Below are 24,914 nucleotides of genomic sequence, written 5' to 3'. Positions count from 1 at the left end.
ATGCCATCAGAATAATGTATTAATTGTACAGGGATTTTTTAAATCGAGTATAGCTATATAGCTAACAATATTTCATTCACGTTGTTCTGAGAGTATATATTTGAGGTTTATCATCATACAGTAACCAGTGTAGCTAGTCTTGAAGGAAAAGTGAGGCTTGCTGGTTTTTTGACTGAAGAAAAGTCATTGTAGCTAGCACTGAATTGCTGAGCCAGTGAGTGGAAATGGTATCTATTCCATCCCATGAAAACAAGGTGGTTCATCCATGCTCATAATTATTACCATCTTCGATTAAAAATAAGTGGCGGGCGGCACCAGACTTCGTTATGTCACGTGCGTACTACGTGATCATGTGACAGAATATTTACCATTAGATGGCTACAAGCCACAGGGGGTGTCACTAAAAAGAGGAACGGGAAATTAGGAAATGGAGTATTTATGTATAGTGCGTTTCCGTCGTATTTGCAGTATTGCTATGCTATTAACTGAGGGCGTCTCAAAAGCCGCCAGTGAAGGTGCAAGCTGGACACAAAGTCGAGTGCATGGTCGAACTCGAAACTTGATAAATGCATTATTTGGCGTCTACACTACAGTCAGCCGCGGTGCGATCCTTCCAGGAGTGACAATGAGCAAGACTGATTGAAAGCAGCTCTTCAAGTGTTCTCACTAGCATTGGACTCTTTTCTTCTGGCATGTGATCTCATATTTGTGTAGCTACCTCCTGCTGTGATTATACTATAGTGTGGTTACTCCGGTTACCCAGTGTCACAACTCAAGTTCTCCTGTGACTGCATCAAAACAGCCTACTGCCATGGCATTAGAGCAACTACTGGATCAAACAAGAATTCTTTTGGTTTGAAGTTTGGCACTATTCAGCATCAAGAAAATCAGTTATGAATTAAAGTATATGATAGTCACTAATGGCACATTATGCATGACCACATATGTAATATGATTATATGTACATGGATATGACATTATATGCTACCTGGTAGTAGCTTGGGTAGTGATGGTGTCAAGACACCAATGTACTACCAGTATATGTTCAGCTCCCTATGCTACTGGTGCTATCTATCATAACTGTATGGTGGACTAGCCGGGGTAACTTATACTGTTTACACCTTGCAATGCTGGTAGTAGCTATATATAGTACATGTGATCATGATAGCCGAGTGTAAGAGATTCCTTTGGCATTCTACCACTACTTCACTGACCATTACATCTGATAGTTACAACATTATAATACAACATACCAGTAGTGACAGGATTAATTATTGATTTAACCTCACAGTAATCAGTTCTTCCTTACCAGAGTGAACAAGTAGCTACATACACAGTACACTGAAAAACCAACAAAGGAATATGTAGCTAGCTATACAATTACAAATACAAAGAAAAACAAGACTGCATGCACATAACAAGCTGATTACAGGAGAACTTGTGATCCTGGGTAGAGTAATCACACAATAATAATCACAGCAGGAGGTACACAAATATGAGATCACATGACAGAAGAATGAGGCTGAGTTTGCACAATGCTGTACTGAGAACACTTGAAAGCTGCTTTCAATCAGTCTTACTCATTGCCAGTCAGTCTAACACTACCTAACTAACTACTAGCAAACACTAGAATGCCAAACAATGGATTGAAATACTAAGTTTTGACCATGTACTTGGCTATATGTCCAGCTTGCACCATCACTGACTCCCTCACTTGCTAGCAATATCGCTGATACGACAAAAATCCACTATAGAGAAATACTCCGTTTCCCATTTCCTATTTCCCGTTTCCTAATTTCCCATTCCTCCTTTTAGTAACACCCCTACACGGGTTCTTGCTCGTCGACAAAATTTAAAGCGGAAGTCACGTGTGGTAATTATAGTTTGAAGTTCAAAAATAAATCGATTTGATTGGTCGAAATCCTATGCACGTGATTTCACTTGTTTTTGTTGTCGCGCAAGAACTATGTATTAGAAGTTGTGTACTTACTTCACTTCTACTTCTGGCATGTCGAACTTGCAAGTAAGTGAAGGTTTTATGCGTCATATCCTAGATTGTGTTAATAATGGTTATAATCTCGCGCGAGCGTTTGTGATGCTAGTCGGATCATACATGTAAAGGTAGCGAGCGTAGTCTCCCCCGAAGACTACATGACAACAAGGTCTAGAGTGCACCAGAATTTGTATTTGTAAGGGTTTGCACCTGTAGATCCAGGGGCGGCTCCAGAGGGTTTTCTGAGGCCCAGAAACCGGTCAAGTGTCGTATTTAATATAGACGTACGCGTGTTTAACGATTGATTGATTATTAACTCACAACAATCGGTAGTCTGGCGCCGCCTTCGCAAAAAGTAAGGTTCTGGTAAAATACAGATACTAAATCATTTCTACCGCCCAGATTCGGCGGTAGCCAATTAATGCGTGCCAATGACGTTCACACAGTAATCACCTTGGCAACGCAATGCTTTTGTTCAAACTGAAGTGTAATCATCTGACGTAACAAGCAGTTACATGTGCTGTACCAATTGAATTCCTTTTGAAATGATTTGGTATTTGTATTTCACCAGAACCTTACTATTTGTGAAGGGGCGAGCGGCACTAGACCAAACAATCAGCTGTAGCCGTTCCTCCTTGTCGAAGAGGTGTGGTCATAAAAATGCGACGCACGTACAAATTGCCAGCCATTTTTGTAGGGCAAAAGAAATGTGATGTCAACTTGAACTTATCAATCAAGCAATGATAAAAATAGATAGTTTGAGGTAGGGCTGAGCGATATTATCGTTTTAACGATATATCGCGATATTTTGAAAGTATCGATATCGCAATATTTTGTTATTAACTATCGTGATACCATTCCTATACATTTACTGTCATTAAAAATCCATTTGTTATGCAGTACTTAGCTAAGAATCCTTGTAAGTGATAAAGCCTACCCACTTTCTTATCCCTGTAGAAAGGTGTGAACACCATAACATAACCTCAAAGCATGTGTTACAATAACTGTTACTGTAAACAAGGATGATAATGGTTAGTTTGGTAAAGGCTTCCTGCAGGAATGCTGAGCTATACACTATGTAGATTGACTTATGTGTAAGTATCGTGAACTATTCAGTATCGTGAACTATTCAGTATCGTGAATAGTGGCTTTAGTATCTATCATGATACTAAAATAGCAGTATCGCTCAGCCCTAGTTTGAGGACTAAACCATTAATATATCCAGGGATGGTAAAATAAGTTCCTTTCAGATGCTAAAGTAAGTTTTTAGGAGGTAATTTAATTTTTACATTCATAAACCAGCTGTACAGAAAAATCACCCCATTATTCTTTTTCAGGTATTGAATGACTAATATTTTGGGTAGTGATTACTTGATGCAGTATTATGGTACGCAGAAGCACTTCAAAAATATTTGCTTTACATTGATTTTCCTGATATTGACCCTACAAATGCCAGTGTTCCATCAGTGCATAAATATAGCTAGATTATGTCATCGTACTGTCACTGCTTTTTACACTATAACATCTTTAAATAAATAAAATGGGTGTGGCTCCATGTATGACTAGCTACAGACAGTGCTGCACATCTAAATAAGTGGGTGTGGCCCACAAAAGATGATGGGACTTTCCACATTGTTTAGCAAAGCAGGTGAAACTTTTGTTGTGGTTTTTGGCAAGACCGTGAAATCTGCAAAAATTTAGCCCATCAAAACTTCCCCCCATATGGTAACGTGTTACTGAAAATAGCAGAAAACTATTATTCTTGTAATTTAAGGTATCTGGTTTATTCTACCCTTAAATGGGTAGGAATATAATGCTGTGTTAATTTAATGTGTCAAATATGCCCATAAGGGTGATCTTCCAGGGCTCCCAGTAATTTTTTTGAGTGTACTGTCAAACTGCCTACAACATAGATTTTGTCCTGCCAAAACATAAAAATGTACTGGTACCCTAAAGATGTAGTCATGCCAAAAGAATGTAACTATGTAATAAAATGTGACCGGATTTACAAAAAGGGGTCTTCCACACACATCCAATTTACCAATTTTAACAACTCATAACTTCAGATTGGGAAAGGCTTTTGACTTGAGATTTAGTCAGTAGTGAGTACCAACATAGCTTGGTGGATGGAGAAAATTTCAGGTTAATGTGTTACTTGCTTGCTAATGTATGGTCCTCCACGTTTATAGAATTGGATGTGTGTGGAAGACCCCTTTTTGCAAATCCGGTCACAAATAATGTTACACACTATTTCATGGCTCCCATTAAGATGGTGCTAAAGTAATAACGCACATTTTTAACAACAATCTACTGTGTCTCAATTTTAAGACATAGCGAAAGCTATTAATTAATTTTGCATGCAAATAAACTATACATATAGGAATCTATCATTTGTAGACCGTCTAACCAGTTTTGGTTTTAATACATTTCGCACATTCATAACAAGTAGGCTGGTGTTCAAAAACTCTCTGTGTTGACTAGGTAAAGCTTGTGGCCACAAACCACAAACAAACAGTTTAAAATACTGCTGCCTTTGTAAGGCTGCTCTCCAGCAGTAGTGTATATAGCTGTTTAACTAGAGACAGGACAGCTAAAGGAGGATATGACTACAAGGGTGATGGGATTATGGGCCTCTTGTGGTGCTCGAAATGGATTAGGAAAGGAACCTGTGAGCCTGATTGGAATGCCCGGACAAGCTTGTGATGAAAGTCTTGTCTAACATGTAAGCATGTCCTGATAGTGATTTCAGGCTTGAATAGTTCCTGTAAACTACTGACAGACATTTTGGGGATAACCCAGCCACATAGGATGTGCTAGCCATGGCACATCAGTTTTATCCCCAAACTATATGAGAGCACCGTGCCCATTAGACCATTACCCACCAAAGCAAATGATCAGTTAACCCCGGCTAGAAAATATAAAGAAAAGAAAACTATACCACACGAGAGGAATGAGAGATCACTTATCTGCTTATTTATCCCCAGTTACCAGGGGGTAAGTTGAGATATTACCATGACTAGTATATAGAAACAATACAAGATGGCAGCATGTGTACAGGTGAATATTAGAAGTTGTCAATGCTGTTTAGAATGAACATCCGGAGAGTACTGGAGAGACTTGAGCCAATGCTTTTGGATGAATCTTGATGTACAGAAGATATGCAGAGCTTTTCCATCTGCCTAGAGTTTGGATTGTGGAGTCTTGGATACCTGCCATTGCTGCAGTTGTTGCTGCCCCTCTGCGGAAACTATGCCCCGTGAACTTCTGAGCGGGAAGCTTGGCAGCAGTGAGAGCTGCCCTAACCTCCTTCACAAATCTTGGCTTGGACAGAGGAGAACCATCTTCCCACTGGAACAGAGGGCCAGGCTTGTTTCCTTTTAGTGCCAGGTAGTGTAGGAGGGCTGACACTGGGCAAAGTTCATCGCCTGTCTTACTGATGACCACTGTTACCCCTTTCCTAGTTTGGTCTGTCTTTGACTGCTTGATTAGTAAGGAGATTGTAGTAGGTTGTGACTTGTGATCTGCTTGAAGGTCCCCAAGAGACAGATGGGTATTTGGGTCATAGTCATTACCTCGTGGTACTGTGAGCTCTCCTGACCTGCAGAAGGAGAAAAAGTTGGTAGTAGAGGCTGCCCAGAGCAGAGAGGACTTGTAGGATGGGCCCTCCTTTTCAATGCACCATTCTGCTTTCATCTTTCGTAGGATTGTAGGGGTAATTGGAAGACGAGCTCTTGGCGCTTTACCTCGTTTACCAGCCTCCACAGCTATGCCTCTGAGTATTTGCCTGAGCCGAGGCATCTGACCCACATTTGGGTCACCAAATTCCATTGCTACTTGAACTTGGCGAACCCCTGACAAATAAGTCTTCACAGTGCTGTGAGCCAGACCCTGCTCAGCTAAGCATGTAGCAAAATAGCACAAGATACATTCTGATGTATAGAAGGGTATAATGCTGAAGTCTTGACAAAATTGACTGTAGTGGTGTTCTGCTGCCTTGTACGTTTTATGAGAAGAGGTTGCTAAAGCTGCTGTAAAATAGTGACGAACAGCTTTGTCCAGCTTATGGATGTCCATGTGATGTTTTGGGAGACGATGGTTAATAGAGGTGGAGGGATTCTTGATGGAGTGCGGGAAGCCAAAGGTGTCTGTAAAAAGAAAGTGTGCAAATTATTGCGAGATAGAGCATCATCAGCTGTTGTATTGTGTATCCCTGCAATATGGGAGGCAAAGAACCAAAAATTATGGTATGAGGCAAAAAATACGAGTAGTCTTATTAAGTGCATTAGGTGACTATCTTTGCAAAACAGAGAATGCACTACATGCACTACTGCCATGTTATCAGTACGGAAGTGAACTATTTTCCCAGTCCATTGGCTACCATAGATAGCAGCTGAGATGACAATTGGTATCATCTCTTTAGTGGCGATAGGTAGGTGCATCAGTCGGGTGTACTCCATTTGAAGTGGAACCACCTGTTCTGACAGTATGCTCCATATCCCCATGAGCCTGAGGCATCTGAGGTCAACGTGATATCAGCCGATTGTTTCCCCAAGTCCCATAGCATTGATATCCCATTCCAGGTGGAGATGAAGAGATGCCACCACAGAATGTCAGCCATGGTGGAGAGGTTTAGGCGTATGTTGTGAGTGGGTAATTTGCCGATGTTTTGGGCTGAATATAGTCGCCTCAAGAAGGGGTGGCCAGGCCGGATGACCTTGGTTGCAAATTGTAACAACCCCACTAGGCTCTCCAAGTCACCCTTGGACACAGTCCTTGCTAGGATAAGACTGGCCAGTTCCTTCTTCAGCTGAGATAGTTTATCTTCCGGAAGACGTAGTTGAAAGTTAACTGTGTCAACTTCAATTCCCAAGAATTTGAGGGTTTGAGAGGGTCACTCTAGTTTTGAGACCTCCATGGGTACCCCCAACTTTTCCCAGGCTGTTGTTAAACTATTTTTCTGGATTATGGCCTCTGAGTGGTTTTTGGCAACCAGGATGAAGTCATCCAGGTAGTGGAGTAAATTGGGAATCCCTTGGTTTAGAAGAATCCACTGAATTGCGTCAGCTACCACTGAGAAGATATTTGGGGCAGAACATAGGCCAAATGGTAAGGCCTGGTATATGAAGATTGAATTCTCCCATTTCACACTTAGGAGATGGCAGTCTTGGTTATGCACCTTAATCATTCTGTATGCCTCCTTGATGTCAGCTTTCACTAGAAATGCCCCTCTACCCACTTTAAGCACAAGTGCTGCTAGGTGGTCTACTGAGGAATACGATAGTGATGCTAGGGATGTAGAGATGCCATCATTGACACTGCCACTATCTGGTGATGAAAAGTCGACAATCAAACGCCATTTCCCTGGTTTGTTTTTCTTAGGGATTATTCCAATCGGGCTAGTGTGTAAGTTGTGGGGGCAAATGTAAGGTGGGAGTTTGATCATACGACCCAGAGATAGTTCTCTCCACAGGTGTTCTGTGATAATATTAGGAACTAAGGATGGCCTATTGCCAGGGGAAGTACCCAGCTGGTGTTGTCTGTTGAAGCCAACACGGAAACCCTCCTGTATTCCTCTCAGAATGTACGCAACAAATGAGTGATCTGGGTGATCTGTAAGAAGGACTGCCCACTCAGGCTGGTTCAGCGAGAATTGGGCATTGTAGTCCAGTATGAATTCTGGAACGTTAGCTGTGGCAAGTGGTCTGTACGAGTCCAGTGCCAGCAGGTCTTCCATGTACTCATATGAGTTGCCCCTCAGCAAGCCACTGGAATGAAGATCCAGGTCTACAAAGAAACAAGTACCCACAATTAGATCACACCCAAGAGGGTGGAAGTGGGTCTCACCTGGCCTCCTCCTATTAGAAGTTTTCAGATGAATATTATTGGGAGCATCTAACTTTAACCTAAGGCATGATATGTATGCATAGAGTAGGATCTAATGTATGGGTGTGTGAATCATGTAGATCTTTTATTTTATTTTTATCCAACAGGAGGATACCAGGTGACTTCTAGGCTGGGCAACCCATAAGTGTCATGTCCAAGCCCCACCACATATTTCAACGATTAACTGATCATAAAGTGTAATAACTTGTGTACAACTAAAATATCGGGCAGTCTTGAGCCTGCAAGATCATGCCCTCTTACAACTATGTAACAAATGAATCAGATGTGTTAATAATCAAGACTATAGGAACTACAGTCACTGTTCATGGAGTACTCCGCTACTTTGAACGTTTTGGAGCTGTGGAGCAGGACGACGCCGAGTGAGGCCCTCCACAAAGTCAACATGAATGTGAGTATGGGCAGCTTGCTCTGTCACATCATCCTTGGAAATTACATCGGAAACATGCCTCTTTGGAGTTTGGGTTGGATGATTTCCTGTTACCCGGAAATTGAGTCGGTCTTGAGTGAGATGACGTACCTGAGAAACGCTGTTGAGCAGACAGGCAATGCCCATATATGGTGAAGTTCAGTTCTCCCCACTGTCACACTTTGCGTGCTGCCGCCCACTGGCGATAGTCAATGTCATACTTCATCCACTGGGGGCCTAGTTCTTGGGACAATTGTAAGATAAGATGGAGGTGGGCTGCTAAACCAGTGGTTTGAGCTGAAGTGGTTGAATCACAAGAAGTCAATACTGCCATATAACTTGAAAAGGCCTTTAGCCAAGTGAAAATATCTGTGATTTGCTTTCGGCAGCACTGCACCTGATCCTGGTCTAAAACTAAGATCTGTCCCCCAGTAGATGGTTGAAGTGTGTATCCCTCAGGCTGTCGGTAGTCATCCAGGCCAAATCCACATATTCCCATTTCCGTATCCGCTCAACAAGTTTTGTTGGGATGGGTGGTAGACCCTCGTTGATTACTGTAGAGCTGCCACTAGTTGAAGTGTAAGGTGGTTCATCTTCGACTAGAGACCCTAACGAGGGTAGGGATGGCCCAGAGGACAGGAGTGGGTCCACTGGCAAGTGGAACCCAATGCCTCCTCCTTGTGTACCTGTGGGATAAGGCAAGACAATCTGCTTATTCATCCTTGTGGGATATGCGAGCCTGAGCGGCTGTAGCCAATTTGCCAGGCAACGGGGAGCCTTGATGTGCATTCCTACATTCGCTGCCGGGACTGCACGTCTACCTGCTTGGCTGAGACTACGCATCTACCAGCCTTACAGAGACTCTGGCGTCTACCAGCTTGTGCGACGACGATGGCATCAAGGTCTTTGGAGGTGGGATTTAACGTCTACCACCTCCGAGCACTAGAGTAGCACGTGACGTATTGTCACTTTGAAAATGCTGGCTATTTTTGGGTGCCCAGCTGCCCATTCTCGTTGTCACCTATAAAGATGCGTGCAAATATGGTTTCTGGGATGACTTATCGGAAGTAGATGGTGTGGAAGCCGGTGAGGATGCCGGAAGTAGCGACAGGGTCTGTTGCTGCCAGCGGGTTGCTGCTCGGAATACAGCGAGACTGGATCAAGTCCGCCACCGCAGTAGCTAACTGTTGCACAGTAGAGGTCGACAGTGTTTGCAATGATGGAAATGAAACTGCAACTGGAGGTGTTCCGGAGGTTGGAGCAGTGGCTTCTGGTGACGAGGAAGTGGGAACAGGAACCGAAGGAACGGAGTTGGAGGCTTCTTCGCTATGCATCTTTCCTGGTATCACCGAGCTTGAATTGAACAACAAATCCTGAATCATGTTTACTCGAATGAGCTTGCACACCTTGGGATTGCTTTGAAGTGAGTGCGTAAATGATAGGAATGCTACCAAGGGGGGTAGTCAGACAGGTTTAGAGCCTGAGCAAGCATTTTGGACCTGCCATGCTAGTTAACCCTGTTTAACCTGCTGTTAAACTTGCAATAGCATTCTGATTTATCCAGCCACAATACAATAAATTAAGCAGTCAATATGATACAATATTGACCGGAAATTGGCTGATTCTTGAACATTATTTTGAGCCCTGTCTTCCAAGATTCGGTCACAAATACCTTACCATGCTTTGTTCCTAGTTTATTGCTTTCTTCAATAGTGTGTGCACCTGATTTGGGTTCTAATATTGACCACTTTATTAGAGTCGTGGTGGCAGGGCACTTACACCAGATACAAATATAATTACACTAGCACTATCAATGCAAGTTATAGTCGCTAAAAACTTCCAGTCTCCAAGGTAATAGTCTGTGTTGAAACAGATTCTTAATATGTGGTATAGACTCCACTTCATTTTTAATATCAGCAAGAGACAGCACTAGTGAATCATATTTTTCCAGCTTTTTAATAATTGCAATACAATGGTTGCCTTAAAAACTGTATGACTGATCTCCTTCTTCTGGTATATACAACCAAGGTTAACTACATGTAGTCTTTTCCCAATTTGAGCTCCGTCCCCTGTCAGTTTAACCCTTATGTATCTTCTGTTTTGTGATAAAATCTGAATCAGGTGAGGATTTAGCAATTTACAGAAGATAGATGAAAATCCTTAGCAAATGTGTAGATGTCACAATGAAAGAAAATACATGTGTACACACTACATATAGCATACTAAATCCTTAAGGCAAAGTTTCAGTCTCTCTTTCAAGGACTGCCGCACATCACATGTTCCATTGGGTGTAAGCTTATATTTCATAACTTAAGCTCATGGATACAGTTCTTCAGCTTGTAATGCCTATAGGCATGGTCTTACACAGTTGTGCCAGCTCTTGGTATGCTCCACCTAAAACCGTTGATATGCGCACACTTATCAAAATTCATTTTATTGGTTCTTTGTTGTCTACAGGGACAGAGGAATGGACTGACTAAGTGTCAGCTTCATAAGTTAAGCAGTGTGGGAAATACAGCAGTAGACAGCTGGATGAACGAATAAATCAATACATAAGACATCGAGAAAATAATCTACAGGCGCTTACATAAACCATCATAACTTATTGATAGAATGGCATATGGAGTTGAATCTTTGTTCATTGTATTCGCCACCGCTGAACGTTTGTTACACATATCCAAAGGCTGTAATGTACCAAGTGTCAGTGATGAAGTTAGCACCTTCACACTATTGTAGTATTCTTATCACACTCTCTTAGTTTGCTTTGTAGCCAAGTACTGTACTACCTCCTTCCTCATACACGCAATAACCCCCAACAACACTGGGCATGTGTAGCTGCCAATTGTGGCTACCAGTTCATATACACTATGAAAACCGAAACACACACTTATAAATAGCAAGCTCGTTGGCATACTTACAACAGCAAAATTGTGCACAATAGCCTTAAATATACAAGTCAGCATGTAACCTAAGAGGGTGGGAGCCTGCACAGTGCAGTTAATTTAGGAATCTCTGTGCCCAAGTGAGACCAAGGGAAAAAAACCAGATAAGCAGCTTTTTTATTATTTTATTTTTATCTGTCTGCCCGGAAAAAACCATGTGCATACCACCCCCAAAAATTGCACGAAAACAACTGCGTGCAAAACAAAGTCCATTCTCTTGACCGCCATCCCTGCCTTTCATCATGGTCTACCAATAAGTCAGGAAAATCACAGTGGGAGGGTGGGTGGGAGGTAGCCTACACTTGGAAATGACAGCATAGAATTGAGAACACGTGTTCACACACACTATTTATATACCCCCTTGCATGTGCCAGCACATGCGCTTGCATTGTGTATTCTGGAAAGAGGTTATTTTCCATCTAATTCGCAATGCTCAACCAACAGAAAATACACTTCTTAGCAATAGAAGTTAGCAATGTAATTTTTTGTATGATATAACAGTATGTTATACATGAGGCCACTATAATTAGGCCCGAAAAACTACATATTTATATGTACACACATTGGGTGACGTTCCAAATGTTATTTGTAATGTACCTATGAAATAACTTTGCAAGTTTAGACCGTTTATTTGTTGGTGTTAACAAAGGAATACACAATTCCTTATCAATCACAGCACTGATCGATTCACATAAGGCACTTACACTCAAACTATTACAGTTCTTGTGGTTTACTCTATACAGAATTTTGACAGTGTTTTTGTTCATAACAGGAAATGAATGCTGAAATGTTCCTGGGAGACAGGAAGGATGATGAAGTAACAGAATTAGACAATAGTGATGAATTAGAAGATAGTGATGAATTAGAGGATAGTGATGAATTAGAGGATAGTGATGAATTAAAGGAAATGTTTAAGCTAGAAGGCCAGGTGAACAATAGTGTAGACCTGATGACAGTTGATAGAGTCTGGTTGTTAAGTGTATCAATTTCGCAAATAAATTAATAAGTGTTCATGTGCCTTCCATGGGTATCGTGAAGCCATGCATTTAGTATAGTACACTATTTACACTATTGAGGTCACTGTACTTTGATATTTCAGTAGTGTTTATATAGTATAGCGGCGTAGCCCCAAAATTGGCAATACCGTGCATTTTTTCATAAAACCATGAAACTTTCCACATAAATAGTACTCCTCATGACATGTAATTTTAAATATAGTGCCATCGCTGAGTTGACCCTTGGTGACCTTTATGGCCATTTTGTACAGAAAGTTTATCATTTTTGTCTTTAACTCCCTGAGGCAGTAATCAACTTGTTAAAACATGGTACCAAAATAAAGATCTTGCTGATAGAAACAACTTGGTTTTTATTTGAAGTCAATAGGAGATTTCAGTACAAAGTTATGATCATTTTACTAACTGCAAAATTTGATAAATTTAACTGCCCTTGAGGTGTGAATTACCTGTGGGCAGATAATTATGCATAAATTTATCAAATTTTGCAGCTAATAAAATACTCATAACTTAAGAATGAAATCACTTATTGACTTCAAATAAAAACTAAGTTAATTGTTTCTATCAGCAAGATCTTTTGTTTGGTACCATGTTTTAACAAGTTAATTACTGCCTCAGGGAATTAAAGACAAAAATGATCGATTTTCTGCACAAAAATGGCAGTAAAGGTCACCAAAGGTCAAATCAGCGATAGCACTATATCTGAAAATACATGTATTGAGGACTACTATTTGTGTGGAAAGTTTCATGGCTTTATGAAAAAGTGTACAATTTTTTGGTTGTGCCGCTATACTAATATGGGAGGAGACATGTTGGCTGTTGGGAGAACATGTATAAACAATAATGTTTAACCGAGATTAGCCTGGAAATGAGACGTTATACACATGGCACACATGCATGCACACATGCGCTCATGCAAAGCAAAGCCTTTGGCTGCTGCTGGCTACCTCACTGGGCCACCTGTGCACTACTCATGTGCTATGAGTCAGTGCAGACAAATCCTACTGGGGAAGGACTAGTAACCCTCAGGAGGCTATATGGCAATTATATCCGCTAGTGATGCTAGTATCGGTATCGGCCCTATTTTGGTGGTATCGGACTTGTATTGGTAAAGCTAAAAATGTCCGATACCAACCCATACTTTAAATGACGTCATTTAATTACTTATCAAGATGGCGGCATACATAGCGCATTGAATAGAGTTGAGCAAAAGCTGTTATAAGCCATGAATTCCTTAAAGAAGCCAGCTACTAGCATTATTAGTACAGTGGAAACTGAAGTAAGCCACGAAATAAGATTCATTGAAGCCATAAACTTACCTTTGCGTAATTGATAGCCACAAAACCAGCAAACTGCAGTTGATGGGATTAACAAAATGAGTTTAGTAAGCTAAATTACTAGCTGTTTCTCGTGAGAAATGCCTGTGGGGCAAAGTATCGGTATCGGATTGGTATCGGCCATTTCTGGCCTCAAATGTATCTGCATTGGATCGGTAGTGAAAAAGTGGTATCGGTGCATCACTAATATCCACTATGTGAGACATGAACAGTTGACATTTGCTACTGCTACCTCAGGATGTTGACGTTGCAGCTGGGTGGGCTGGTTTCCCAGTTGACATCAGGTCACTACTGTATGAAGTAGTGTTGTCATGCTGTGTTGAAGTATGGGTGTAGCATGTTTCTAAAGACATACTGGTATAGCAAGTTTCTGGGAGATGTTGTGATAGTTTTCACCAATGATATGTTAAAATGCTCTGTAAAGAATTGGTATAAGATACTGTAGGTAAACTGGAGATACAACCATTAAGCTTTGCACTTTCAGTCTTAGTGTTAGTGTTTCCATCCATCCCATCAATACCAATATGTCTGTCTTGTACCAGGGAGTATGCTAGTAGTAAGGCTATTTGTTTTTTGGCTGTGTCAATTTTTTGTTTAAAAAGTAGCAAACAGCTACAGGTGAGATTACCAGTTCCTAACTAATAAATTAGTACCCCCACCACAGCTTTCTATCTGGGATAGTGACCACAGACATCAAAGGGAATCACAAAGTTACAAACAATGTTTTATGATGTTGAAACTATGTTAGGCCATGCAAAGTTAATTATATGTTTCTGACCCCAAAATTGACCAGGTCACCAGGCTTGTTTTCTTTTTGTAACTTTTTGATGTGGCAGTGATACACTGTATTTGACGTAGCATTACATGATTTATAGAGAAAAAAAAGTCTATGTATAAAGTTAGTGCATCTTTATAAAGGGAAGAGTGTTTACAAGACATGAATACTGTATGGTGATTGCACAGTTCATTCAGTAAACAATAACCAGGAAGGGAACCAGAAACATATAAATAACTTTTCATGACCTTATGAGTAGCTGGCTACATGAAATACATACTAATTAATCCTTCATTAATTACATCCTTTGAAAAGTGTTGTTGTTGATGAGGGTGTGACCATTCAGTGGACTAGACTACTGGACTGGTATACTTAATTTCGTTATTGCACATTATATGGTTGGATTTATTGAGTTTCGCCAGTTATTGATGGCTGTTCAGGAGCCTGCAGCTCACTGTTAAACACTGAATATGGGCAGTGAAATGTACAAAAGCTGTCTTTTAATAATTTTGCTACTGTTCAGTTATGCTACTATACAGTATGGAGCTCATACAGCACTTACGTCATACCCTGTAATGCTGCTATGTGACAGCGATAGTTAATCAGCAATCATCTTTCTCGTTTACAATGTTGTCCTTAGAGCAATCTCAACAAGCAAGCTGTGTAGTCTTTTATCTGCAGGGACTTTAATTTTTTTCAGCACACGGTGGTGTTTATAATTTCTTATCGTCCCCTGTGTTGAAATAGATGTCTGACCACGAAAGACTACTCACTGAGCTTGCTCTTTGTTAACTGGAAGGATGATCGCTGTGCATTACAGGGTAAGGAGTAAGTGCTGTATTGAGCCCTATGCTGTAAAGCAGCATAACTGAACAGCAGCATAACTGAACAGTGTATTATTAAAGACAGATTTTGTACATTTCACTTCCCGTATTCAGTGTTAGACAGTGGGCTGCAGGCTACCAAATGGGCAAAACTCAATAAATCCAACCACAAAATACGCAAAAAAAAACATATATATATGTTAGTCCACTAGTCCAATCCAGTGTTCCAGTCCAGTAGTCCAGTCCACTGAATAGTGATACCCTTGTTGATGACATCATTACATCAACTGTAGTTGTGTTTTTAGTAGCCAGGGTTAAGTTGCTGATCATATGCAAAAGAAATTGATAAACATATAACACCTCAGATGTGTATGATCATCATTGATCCAGTTGTACAAGTGAACATCACCCAGTGTTTATCATACAGTACGATAGTAACATTATCCAAAAAATCCCTTTTCCCTGACAATGATGAGGCAGTATTGGTTAGGTAAAACTGAGCCTAAACTAGCTTTCATATTGACCCAAAGTGCTTTCAACAAGTTGCTCTGGAATTTTTTTAAATTGAACAAAATTTTCTACTGACTGACTAACTGATGCCTTCAGACAAGCATAACTCGATAACGGCTAAGGCAACAGGCTTGATTTTTTCACTGTTCAACATTGCTTCAGCTGGACACGTGCCTTTCGGAATACCGCAGTGTATACAATGTATTCTTCATTACCAGTGTCCTCATTTGTGTACCATTTATCTTTGTTGACAGCAAAAAATGTCGATTTGGTAGTAATGCGAGATGGCTTCCCTTCATCATGGAAATGATCCATAATTTTCATAGTGACTACTTCGATTGCAGAGGTGCTTTTTGAAAAGTTCTTGATTTGTAATGCTGTAACGGGTTGGACATAGCTAACAACGGAGCGTAAAGGGTATTCCACTTTTCAAACGATAATTGAAAGCTGGGGGTGCAGTGCCATTTCTTTACTTTTGATGTGGTATACATGGTTCACCCACCAGTCATATTAATTTTATTTTACAAAAAAGTTAATAAACAATACATAAACAAGTTGATGTTGTGCTACTTGTAAAAACCAGGTGTTATGCAGTTGGCTAACTCATCTGGAATTAACCAATAGGTTTTTGGTTATGCAATAATACATAATTAGCTTATCATAATTCTCAGATTTCATAATTTATGAAATATTCGTAATTTTTAAATTATGTTTTTATGCATTGCTAAGAAAGCGTTTGTTACACAAACTGCTTTTAACAACATATTACATACAGAAGTATCTTCTAAACTGTTGTATAGTTTGGCTATTGTGTATTTTCCCATAAATTCTCTTGGCAAAGCCTCAGAGCTGCTCTTCATTTTCGTTCATGTATGTAGGGGATACGCCCCCTTCACAACTCGAAGGGATAGGCTATTCCTGGTAGTGTAAAAGGCTAGCACTGTATTTCTCAATTGTTAAACACCTGTAAAACCCGAAGTGAAGGTAATTCACAAAGTGTGAGGAGAGTTGCCACACTCGTATTTCAGACTGTCTAAAAGAAACCATCTCAGAGCAAAGTTTACCTGTGTGGAAGTTTAGTACAGCCTTCATTTCGCTTTTACTTCTAACGTGAAAGCTGCTTTTACCATTATTCAACGATTTTGCTCAAGTGGGTGCTTATGGACAGACATAAGTAGATAGGTAGATAGATAGGTACACACACACACACACACACACACACACACACACACACACACACACACACACACACACACACACACACACACACACACACACACACACACACACACACACACACACACACACACACACACACACACACACACACACACCCACACGCACACACACACTTTTACAAGAACAATTTCAGTAAACCAGCTGTGTCCAGCTGGCCTTTGGCTGGCTGGCTGTGTCCAAGGCCGGCTGTATCCAATGCTTTGGCTGGCTGTAGGCACACTTGGTTTAAATATTGGAATTTTCAACTAGAGTAGGGACCATAGCACATAGATAAAAAGTACTGAAACAAGCTGGAGTAGTGCATGCTATTAAATCACAGTAACACAGTAAGAAGTGTTATATCCCTACTGTGCTCAAGATACCATAATGCAAATAGGGTCGGTCAACTACTCTAGTTGATCATGAAAATTCCAATTTTTTGTGTACTTGACAGTGTTTAAAGTATACTATATAGTTTTATTTGGAGTTCGTCCATCCAATGGTTTAGAGAGAATGTTTAAGATACAACAACAACACTCTGCAGATATTCAGTATATCTTATATGGTGGGAGCATACAGCTTTTTATGTTTTCTATGCATATGGTACAGAGCAAATACATAGAGAAATAATGATTAAAATTAGGTAGCACCTATGACAAGCTACAATGGACTGTTTGCACTGTCCTACAGTTTGGACTGACTCATTTACACATGTACTATACAGTAACATAACACAATACAATTAATGTGTTGATACTGTAAAAGCAGAAAATATGATGGGAAATATTTGGTGAATCAAACAATGTGTTTAAGTGACAAATTTATATTTGATGGTTCTTCTTGCTCACTCGGGCCTGTGCTAATTACACAATACATATTAAGAATTTTAGTGATTATGTCATGAAGACTGAAGCAATACTCATGGTAACTGAAGGAATATTATAGCTGCATCCAAGGCCAAGGTTACCATGAGTACACAGTAAATAATCTGGGATAGCTACATCAGTAGGGGTAGGAGAATGCCTTGCAGATGCCATACAAAAATAAAGATTTAGAGAAATATCTTGCTGCAGCTGTGGAACATACTCAGTAGACAGCTATCTTCAATGTTGGCTCTATCTGGGCGTCTGTATTTAGCGGATCACGGATCAACGGATCACGGATCGGCGGATCACGTGATATGCATGCCCAACTCGATTTTGAGCACTGGGAAATATTTATACCCTAGTGCAACATACAGCATACTGTAGAATTTATATTTTATCCACAGGTAGGAAGCCTGAAGAGATTTCAATCGATACTATATAACTATAATAATTAGAGCGCGCGCGTATTAAAAATTTAACACACGTACAGAGTAAGATTATTTTAATTCACCTTAAAACTGAATCACTGATGTATTCTTTACACCAACACAATATTCAATAGACTAGTTCTGTATTGCAAAAACAAACGACAAAGGATACGCTAGCGCACTCACGTGTGAATAGGCTTCTAATATGTTGGCGTGTATCCTTTGTCGTTTGTTTTTGCAATACAGAACTAGTCTATTGAATATTGTGTTGGTGTAAAGAATACATCAGTGATTCAGTTTTAAGGTGAATTAAAATAATCTTACTCTGTACGTGTGTTAAATTTTTAATACGCGCGCGCTCTAATTATTATAGTTATATAGTATCGATTGAAATCTCTTCAGGCTTCCTACCTGTGGATAAAATATAAATTCTACAGTATGCTGTATGTTGCACTAGGGTATAAATATTTCCCAGTGCTCAAAATCGAGTTGGGCATGCATATCACGTGATCCGCCGATCCGTGATCCGTTGATCCGTGATCCGCTAAATACAGACGCCCGCTCTATCTTCATCAGAATAATCATTGGATTGTTGGGTTTCTCTTTGTTTGTTTTTTCAGCCTCTTTAGCTAGCCATATATTAGGCAGATTTAAATTCGACAACTTCAGTGAAAATTTGCCAACCACCAAATGTCATATTTTCTGCTTAGGCAGTTGTCTGTTTTAGACTGCTTCTTTTTCTTACAAAAATATTTAATTAGTAATCATGCTGAGATAGTACATTCAGTCAAACATTATACAAACAAATATTTTATTCTATTGCGTACTAAACTAAGGAAACCAAGTACCGTATATGACCGTATTAAAGCCGGGCTCAAATATACGCCGGGTACAGCTAGGGGACTGTCATAATAAACGCCGGCGCTCATTTAAACGCCGGGGTGCTAATGATATGCACTGAAAGGAGTTCTAAACTCGTGTCAGCTGCTAACTATACAGTGATGTCTGGTCACCAGTCTTATGATGTCTTGTCTTGTTCGACTATGCCTTCTCTTCTGGTGATAGCCATAGCATATTTATTGTGGCCATTGTCATCTTTCCGCCCGACTTCCAATGTTTCATCCAGCAGAGGAGTCCAAATGGGTTTATGTACGTGATGGGCTATGGATTTCGTATTTCGTAGGTACTTGTACTGGCACCTGTCATTCTCAATGAGTGGCTAGTAAGAAATAAATGCCCGGATCCAAATTAACGTCGGTCTTGTTTAAACGCCGGGCCAAAAATGATTTATAGGAAATAAACGCCCGGGCTTCTATACAATCATATACGGTACATAAATTTAAGGCTAATCTTCAGCTAGTTAATACACCTGTATAATATCTAGTATAGATATCACTGATGAAATTGATATCTATTACAGGATGAGTACGATCAACTCCTTGAAGCAGTTCGTGATGGAGATATCACAACTATTAACAAAGCGTTAGACAGTGGGAAATTTATAACTGAAAAAAGAGGACCATCAGATTATCCATGGGTAAGTGGCTGTACAACATCTAGTTGTTTACACTGATATTAACGGTAGCTATTACTATGTGGGAAATTCCCTACATGTTACCACTATCTGTTCAATGCCAAAGTAGGAATTTTGTTATGTAGCTATAATAACCACCATCATTTGTATTTCTTGTCTCACCACTTTTTATCACTGGAATCATACTTCACTAATAATTTTTAGTTTGTTAACTTCTTCAGTTATATCACAGCTACAGTGTAATGTACATGTGTGGCCGTGACTGCTGTACAAGAGTATCTCAATCTCACTATAGTACCTACTTCTTACAGTACACAAAGTGCTTCAGATAACTTTAAGTTGTCTAAATGTGCCCCTCTAATACCTCGGTATGGTTTCTTTTCTTATATGAAGAAGACAACCATGTAATTGGTGATAAAAAGTACAGAAGGCAGACACTCGCTAGAACCAGAAAAGGCATATGACTGCTTTAATGTTTAAGATACAACAACAACAACACTGTGCAGATATTCAGTGTATATCTTATATGGTGGGAACATACATCAAGGAAGAATAAAGAATAATGTATCAAGCTGTAAAAAAAGAGTGCGCCCCCCAAAAAGGCCGGGATGAAAAAAGATGTGAAATGCAAGGTGGCGGCAAAGAAATGGCTGTGATGGTAGGTTAATGGCAAAAATTTTAATTATGACAATTCAGGTTAATTTGTGTTACCTCCTTCGACTAGGATTCGGCACCAAATTCACCTGAATTGTCGTAATTAAAATTTTTGCCATTAACCTACCATCACAGCCATTTCTTGGCCGCCACCTTGGATTTCACATCTTTTTTCATCCTGGCCTTTCTGGGGGCCACACTCTTTTTTTTACAGCTTAGCTGTTTTGGTTTAGATAATAATAACTACACAACACATAAATACAATCAGGACACACATAGCTACAAATTTAACACTCATAATTACTTTGCTCATTATATAGATTTAGCGTAATTAACAAAGATAGGACAAGTCAATGTACTAGGAAATGATGCTGTTGAATGGATTGAACTCCAATAAGCAGAGGCACTACAACGAAAATATTTCTAAAGTTCTGGAGAGCTTAGAATTACAAGTATTCGCAAAATAATTACCACCCCTCAAATAGAGTGTCCATTTGCAATTCACGACGTGATTTGGAATAAGGCTTATGTACTATGTAGATTCACCAAATCTGATGCCCACCAATCAGACTACACATGTCTGGCTTCATCCCTTCCTTTGATCCATTGTGTACTGGTTCACCAGTCATATATTACGTATGTAACAAAACAGTAAACAAACAAGGAAAAGAAACATAAATTGAAATAAAAAGCAACGAAACAAGAAATGTCATCTATCCCAGGGGCAGCGGAGAAAGAGTGGCAAGGGTGGCTGTAGCCCTTGTGGAAAAGATTATGGGAGGCTTATTCCCCCCCTCCCCCTAAAATTATTTATAGCTGTCATTGAGAGCCTAGCTCAATAGCATCAATAATTTGAGATACTAATAGAGCAGTCAAGAACAAGATACTCTAATAGAGCAGTCACAGTATTCCTCAGAGGAGCAGTGTAGCAAGCTACGTGTGTAGTTATAAATAGGGAGATATTGTTGGTGGAGGGCAACTATTGCCAGTAGGTTGTGACCTCTTTTTTGTTTTATTTTGTTTTTGTTGTTGTTGTTTTTTTTTGTTTTTTTTGGTCGTCGATGTACAGTTAGGCCATGGCATCACCAAGCTAGACCCCAGTCCCCCTTAAATGAAGGTTTCTCCTCTGCCCTTAATCTATTTCTGGTGTACATTTAATCCTTATAGCTTGTCAATAGTACAGCTATGACTGAAGAACATGTAGGGGTTAATTGCCCACTAGTATAGCTGTAGGTGTAAACAACCTTCCTTGTTTAATTGCTTTTATATTTTCCTTATTACTCTGTCTCCATGTTACCTAATAACAATTTACATGATGTGTTAATACATGTCACTGTCTTTGTGTATTTAGTATGAGATGACATTAATTGGAATAGCTGCTTATTATAAGCAACCCGAAGTATTTAGAGAATTACTTAAAAGAGGAGCAGACATCAATGCTATTGATGAGGTATGTTATCATTTGGTTGATGTATGTGAGTAAATTGTATTACTCCTTTGGTTGGATATGTATCAGGGTTAAACCAGGTCCGTGTTACTGACCCAGATGACCCACCAACCTAAACATGTCATCCATCATAGAAGTTCTTAATGTATGTGCTTCAGTACACACTAGAATGATTGCCTAGCTTTCTTTGTCTCAACATTTTACTATATGGTCAGAGGAGGGTGAACATGACTTAAGCGTTGCTAAAATATATTATACAAATGGTTAGTTTAAAATGTGATGAAGAAAACTAAGCTTACAACAGGAATTTTCTAGCAGTGTTTATTGCTGCTTCGTATGACATGTGAAGGGCTGAGGTAATTGCATACGATATACATGATATTGTTAATAATGCCTTAAGGTATTTGAAAAGCCAAACACACCATTTTAAAACTTACACTAAACTCACTTTGATTATTTGATTATCCAGCTCACATGAACAATAATTTTACATAGCGTTTAAAATGTGTCCGCCCTCCTCTTCTGTATGGTTATCAGATCACTGACCAGCTTGGATGTGATGTGGAGGATGGTAACATGGATACTAGTCTACTCTCTATTAGTAGTAGTTGCGGTGGTAGACTAATTTTGTTACAATAATGGACATAGTTCTTAATGGACATTACAACTAGTTATGGGGATATAGCCCTTTATTGAGTTACTATGAACTTTGTTGAAAATCTAAATTGTTGCTGAAAAACCTAAATTTGGCAAATTGTCATCAAAATCACCAAATTTACCAATATTATTTACATATCTCATGTTGAAGCTTTGATAGCAGTTGTGTTTACATCAACTTGAGAGGCTACATGTGGCTTCATGTATGCTTACAAACTTAAACACACTTTACTTATAAATTACTGTGGCTCCATGCATGCCAGTGGGTGTGGCTCACAACAGAAGTTGTCTGCTGCAAGACTAGACTAGAATTTGTTCTAATTCAGTGGGCATTACTCCAAGTAAACTTGCAGATAGTGGAATTGTGCATACGCATTGATAAATGGGTGAGACTCCACATATGCCTGCAACAGAAACACGTGATCTGAATAAGTTGGCATGGCTTACGAAAGAAACTGGGCTGCAGCTGAACTAGGCTAATATACTTCCACACAAACTAATTGATCCATTACACATGTGGATAGTCTATAAAGCAGGTCAGACCTGATCCAGGGCTTCAATTGTGAAAGTGACCAGGCAGGTAGCTAGCCTACTTTAGATGCATGCAGTGACTCAATCCACACAGACATTTCAACACAAGCATGCAAACTCCAATGTTCTATCAGCATGCAGCATATATGTACAACTTTGCATGCAACAGTGCAGTAGCAATTTGTCAGTAAACCAAGTTATAGGACAGTGAGTATTTCAACTACAAATTTTTAGCAAATTGCTAACATTTGTTGTTTTACATTAGCTGACTATGCACTCATACCAGCTGTATGAATGGTGTCCAATCTACTTCCTCAACACTAACCAACTGTGTGGTGACCACTTGTCCTGACACTTGTCTAGTCTCAAACTATTAACCATCCATGGGCCCATGTGAGCTAATGTTATATCACAAGAACCATACACACACTGGAGTTGATGTAACTTATAGTGTGTATAGGTAGTAGGTGATAGTAGTGTATGATGTAGATGGTATAGTTGGTATAATAGTGATGTTGATGTGTTTTATTACCACAGTATGGGGATAGTGTATTAGCTAATGCTGCTAGAGGAGGTAGTACAGAAATAGTTCAGCTACTACTACTCAGCGATGGTGTAGATGTGAATACAGTAAACAAAGTAAGTATAAACTGTTTGTGTAATAATAAAGTGTTTTGATGTACCACTAACACACTTTAGTGTAATATACACAAGTGATGGTTGTAGTTACAATTAATATCACTTATTGGACATCTCATGTTTAAAGTTATTATCATTTTTGTTGATCAGGTGATTATCCATTTTTGGGTGATGGTTGATGTGTATGTAAATACTTCAATTTTTTATGTGTCTAAATTAATTGCTTCTAAACAGTAAAAAATTTGTCAAGACAACAATTTCTTTCAAAGGCAGTTTGGTCTCACAAGTATTTGACTTGCTATTTTATGTACAGTATTTGACTTGATATCTCCAGGACTTGTCCATTTACATTAACAATCGTACGTAACAGCAACATTACCTTCTCCCACCCATCATTGAAGCATTTAGGTATCTCTATAAAAGCAATCCACTGGTATAACTTGTATTGGCTGGGGTGATTGATCACTTAGCGCGGCAAGGCTATCAGCCTTCACCGGCTTGGGTGATTAGTCGTACTGGCGTGAGCCCCGTAGGCTATTAGCCTACACTAGAGCACATGGGCAACTGTGCTTTATTGCCCACATAGAGTGCTTTATTGAACGAATAAAGCACTCTTTGCGGTGCAATAAAGTACTCTTTGTGGTCGATGAAGCTTTTGGCAGGCTGAGAGTGTACTTTATGAAATTTAAAGTACACTTTTTACTTTGATCTCGCCCACGCAAAATTCTATAAGTGTCCTTACAGTTCTAGTTGAGTATTATTTTAGTTTGAAGTATTCCATTAAATCAGAAATTGTTTCATACATTTTTGGGTTAATATTCTGTCAAAAATAAGTACAGCTAATTTCTTAATCACCATATTTGGTGTTATGTGTATACGTATGGTACATTTCATGATGAGCCAGGGTGGTTCTTAAAAGATTGTTTACTGGTTTCTAACTCCCTAGCACATGTAAATGTAGTATAGCAGCTGCTTTAGGTCATAACATTGTGACGGAGGATGGAGACCAGTATTGAAACTAGGTCAGGTTACTCAGGTTATCCAAGTCAACCAGGTCACATTGTCTAACCTGCTTTACAGGTCTGACCCAAATTGGATCACATGCGAACTAAATTAATTGGTTGGACAGTATGGATGTGTAAACACATCATAGTCAAGTCTTGATGGATCGTGAGCCACAACCACTTATCGGACGTGACTGTCTGCAGCCATATGTGCAGCCACGCCCCATTTATT

General features: G+C 39.6%; 1 protein-coding gene across 1 annotated transcript in view; it reads left to right on the top strand.

Moving 5' to 3' along the window:
- Window positions 1-1,930: 1,930 nt before the first annotated feature.
- LOC136260530 (uncharacterized) overlaps window positions 1,931-24,914 on the top strand; it is an 83,965-nt gene continuing 60,981 nt past the window's right edge. Inside the window, exons 1-5 of the mRNA XM_066054298.1 lie at window positions 1,931-2,023; window positions 12,018-12,173; window positions 19,637-19,753; window positions 21,756-21,854; window positions 23,577-23,678. Of these exons, the coding sequence (XP_065910370.1) occupies window positions 2,009-2,023; window positions 12,018-12,173; window positions 19,637-19,753; window positions 21,756-21,854; window positions 23,577-23,678 (489 nt within the window). The 5' untranslated portion in view covers window positions 1,931-2,008. The remainder of the gene's footprint in view (window positions 2,024-12,017; window positions 12,174-19,636; window positions 19,754-21,755; window positions 21,855-23,576; window positions 23,679-24,914) is intronic.

This window comes from Dysidea avara, chromosome 7 (genome assembly GCF_963678975.1).
Source record: "Dysidea avara chromosome 7, odDysAvar1.4, whole genome shotgun sequence".
Taxonomy (NCBI): Eukaryota; Metazoa; Porifera; class Demospongiae; order Dictyoceratida; family Dysideidae; genus Dysidea; species Dysidea avara.
The sequence above is the reverse complement of the archived record's forward strand: the minus strand, read 5'-3'. Positions and strand labels throughout refer to the sequence as shown.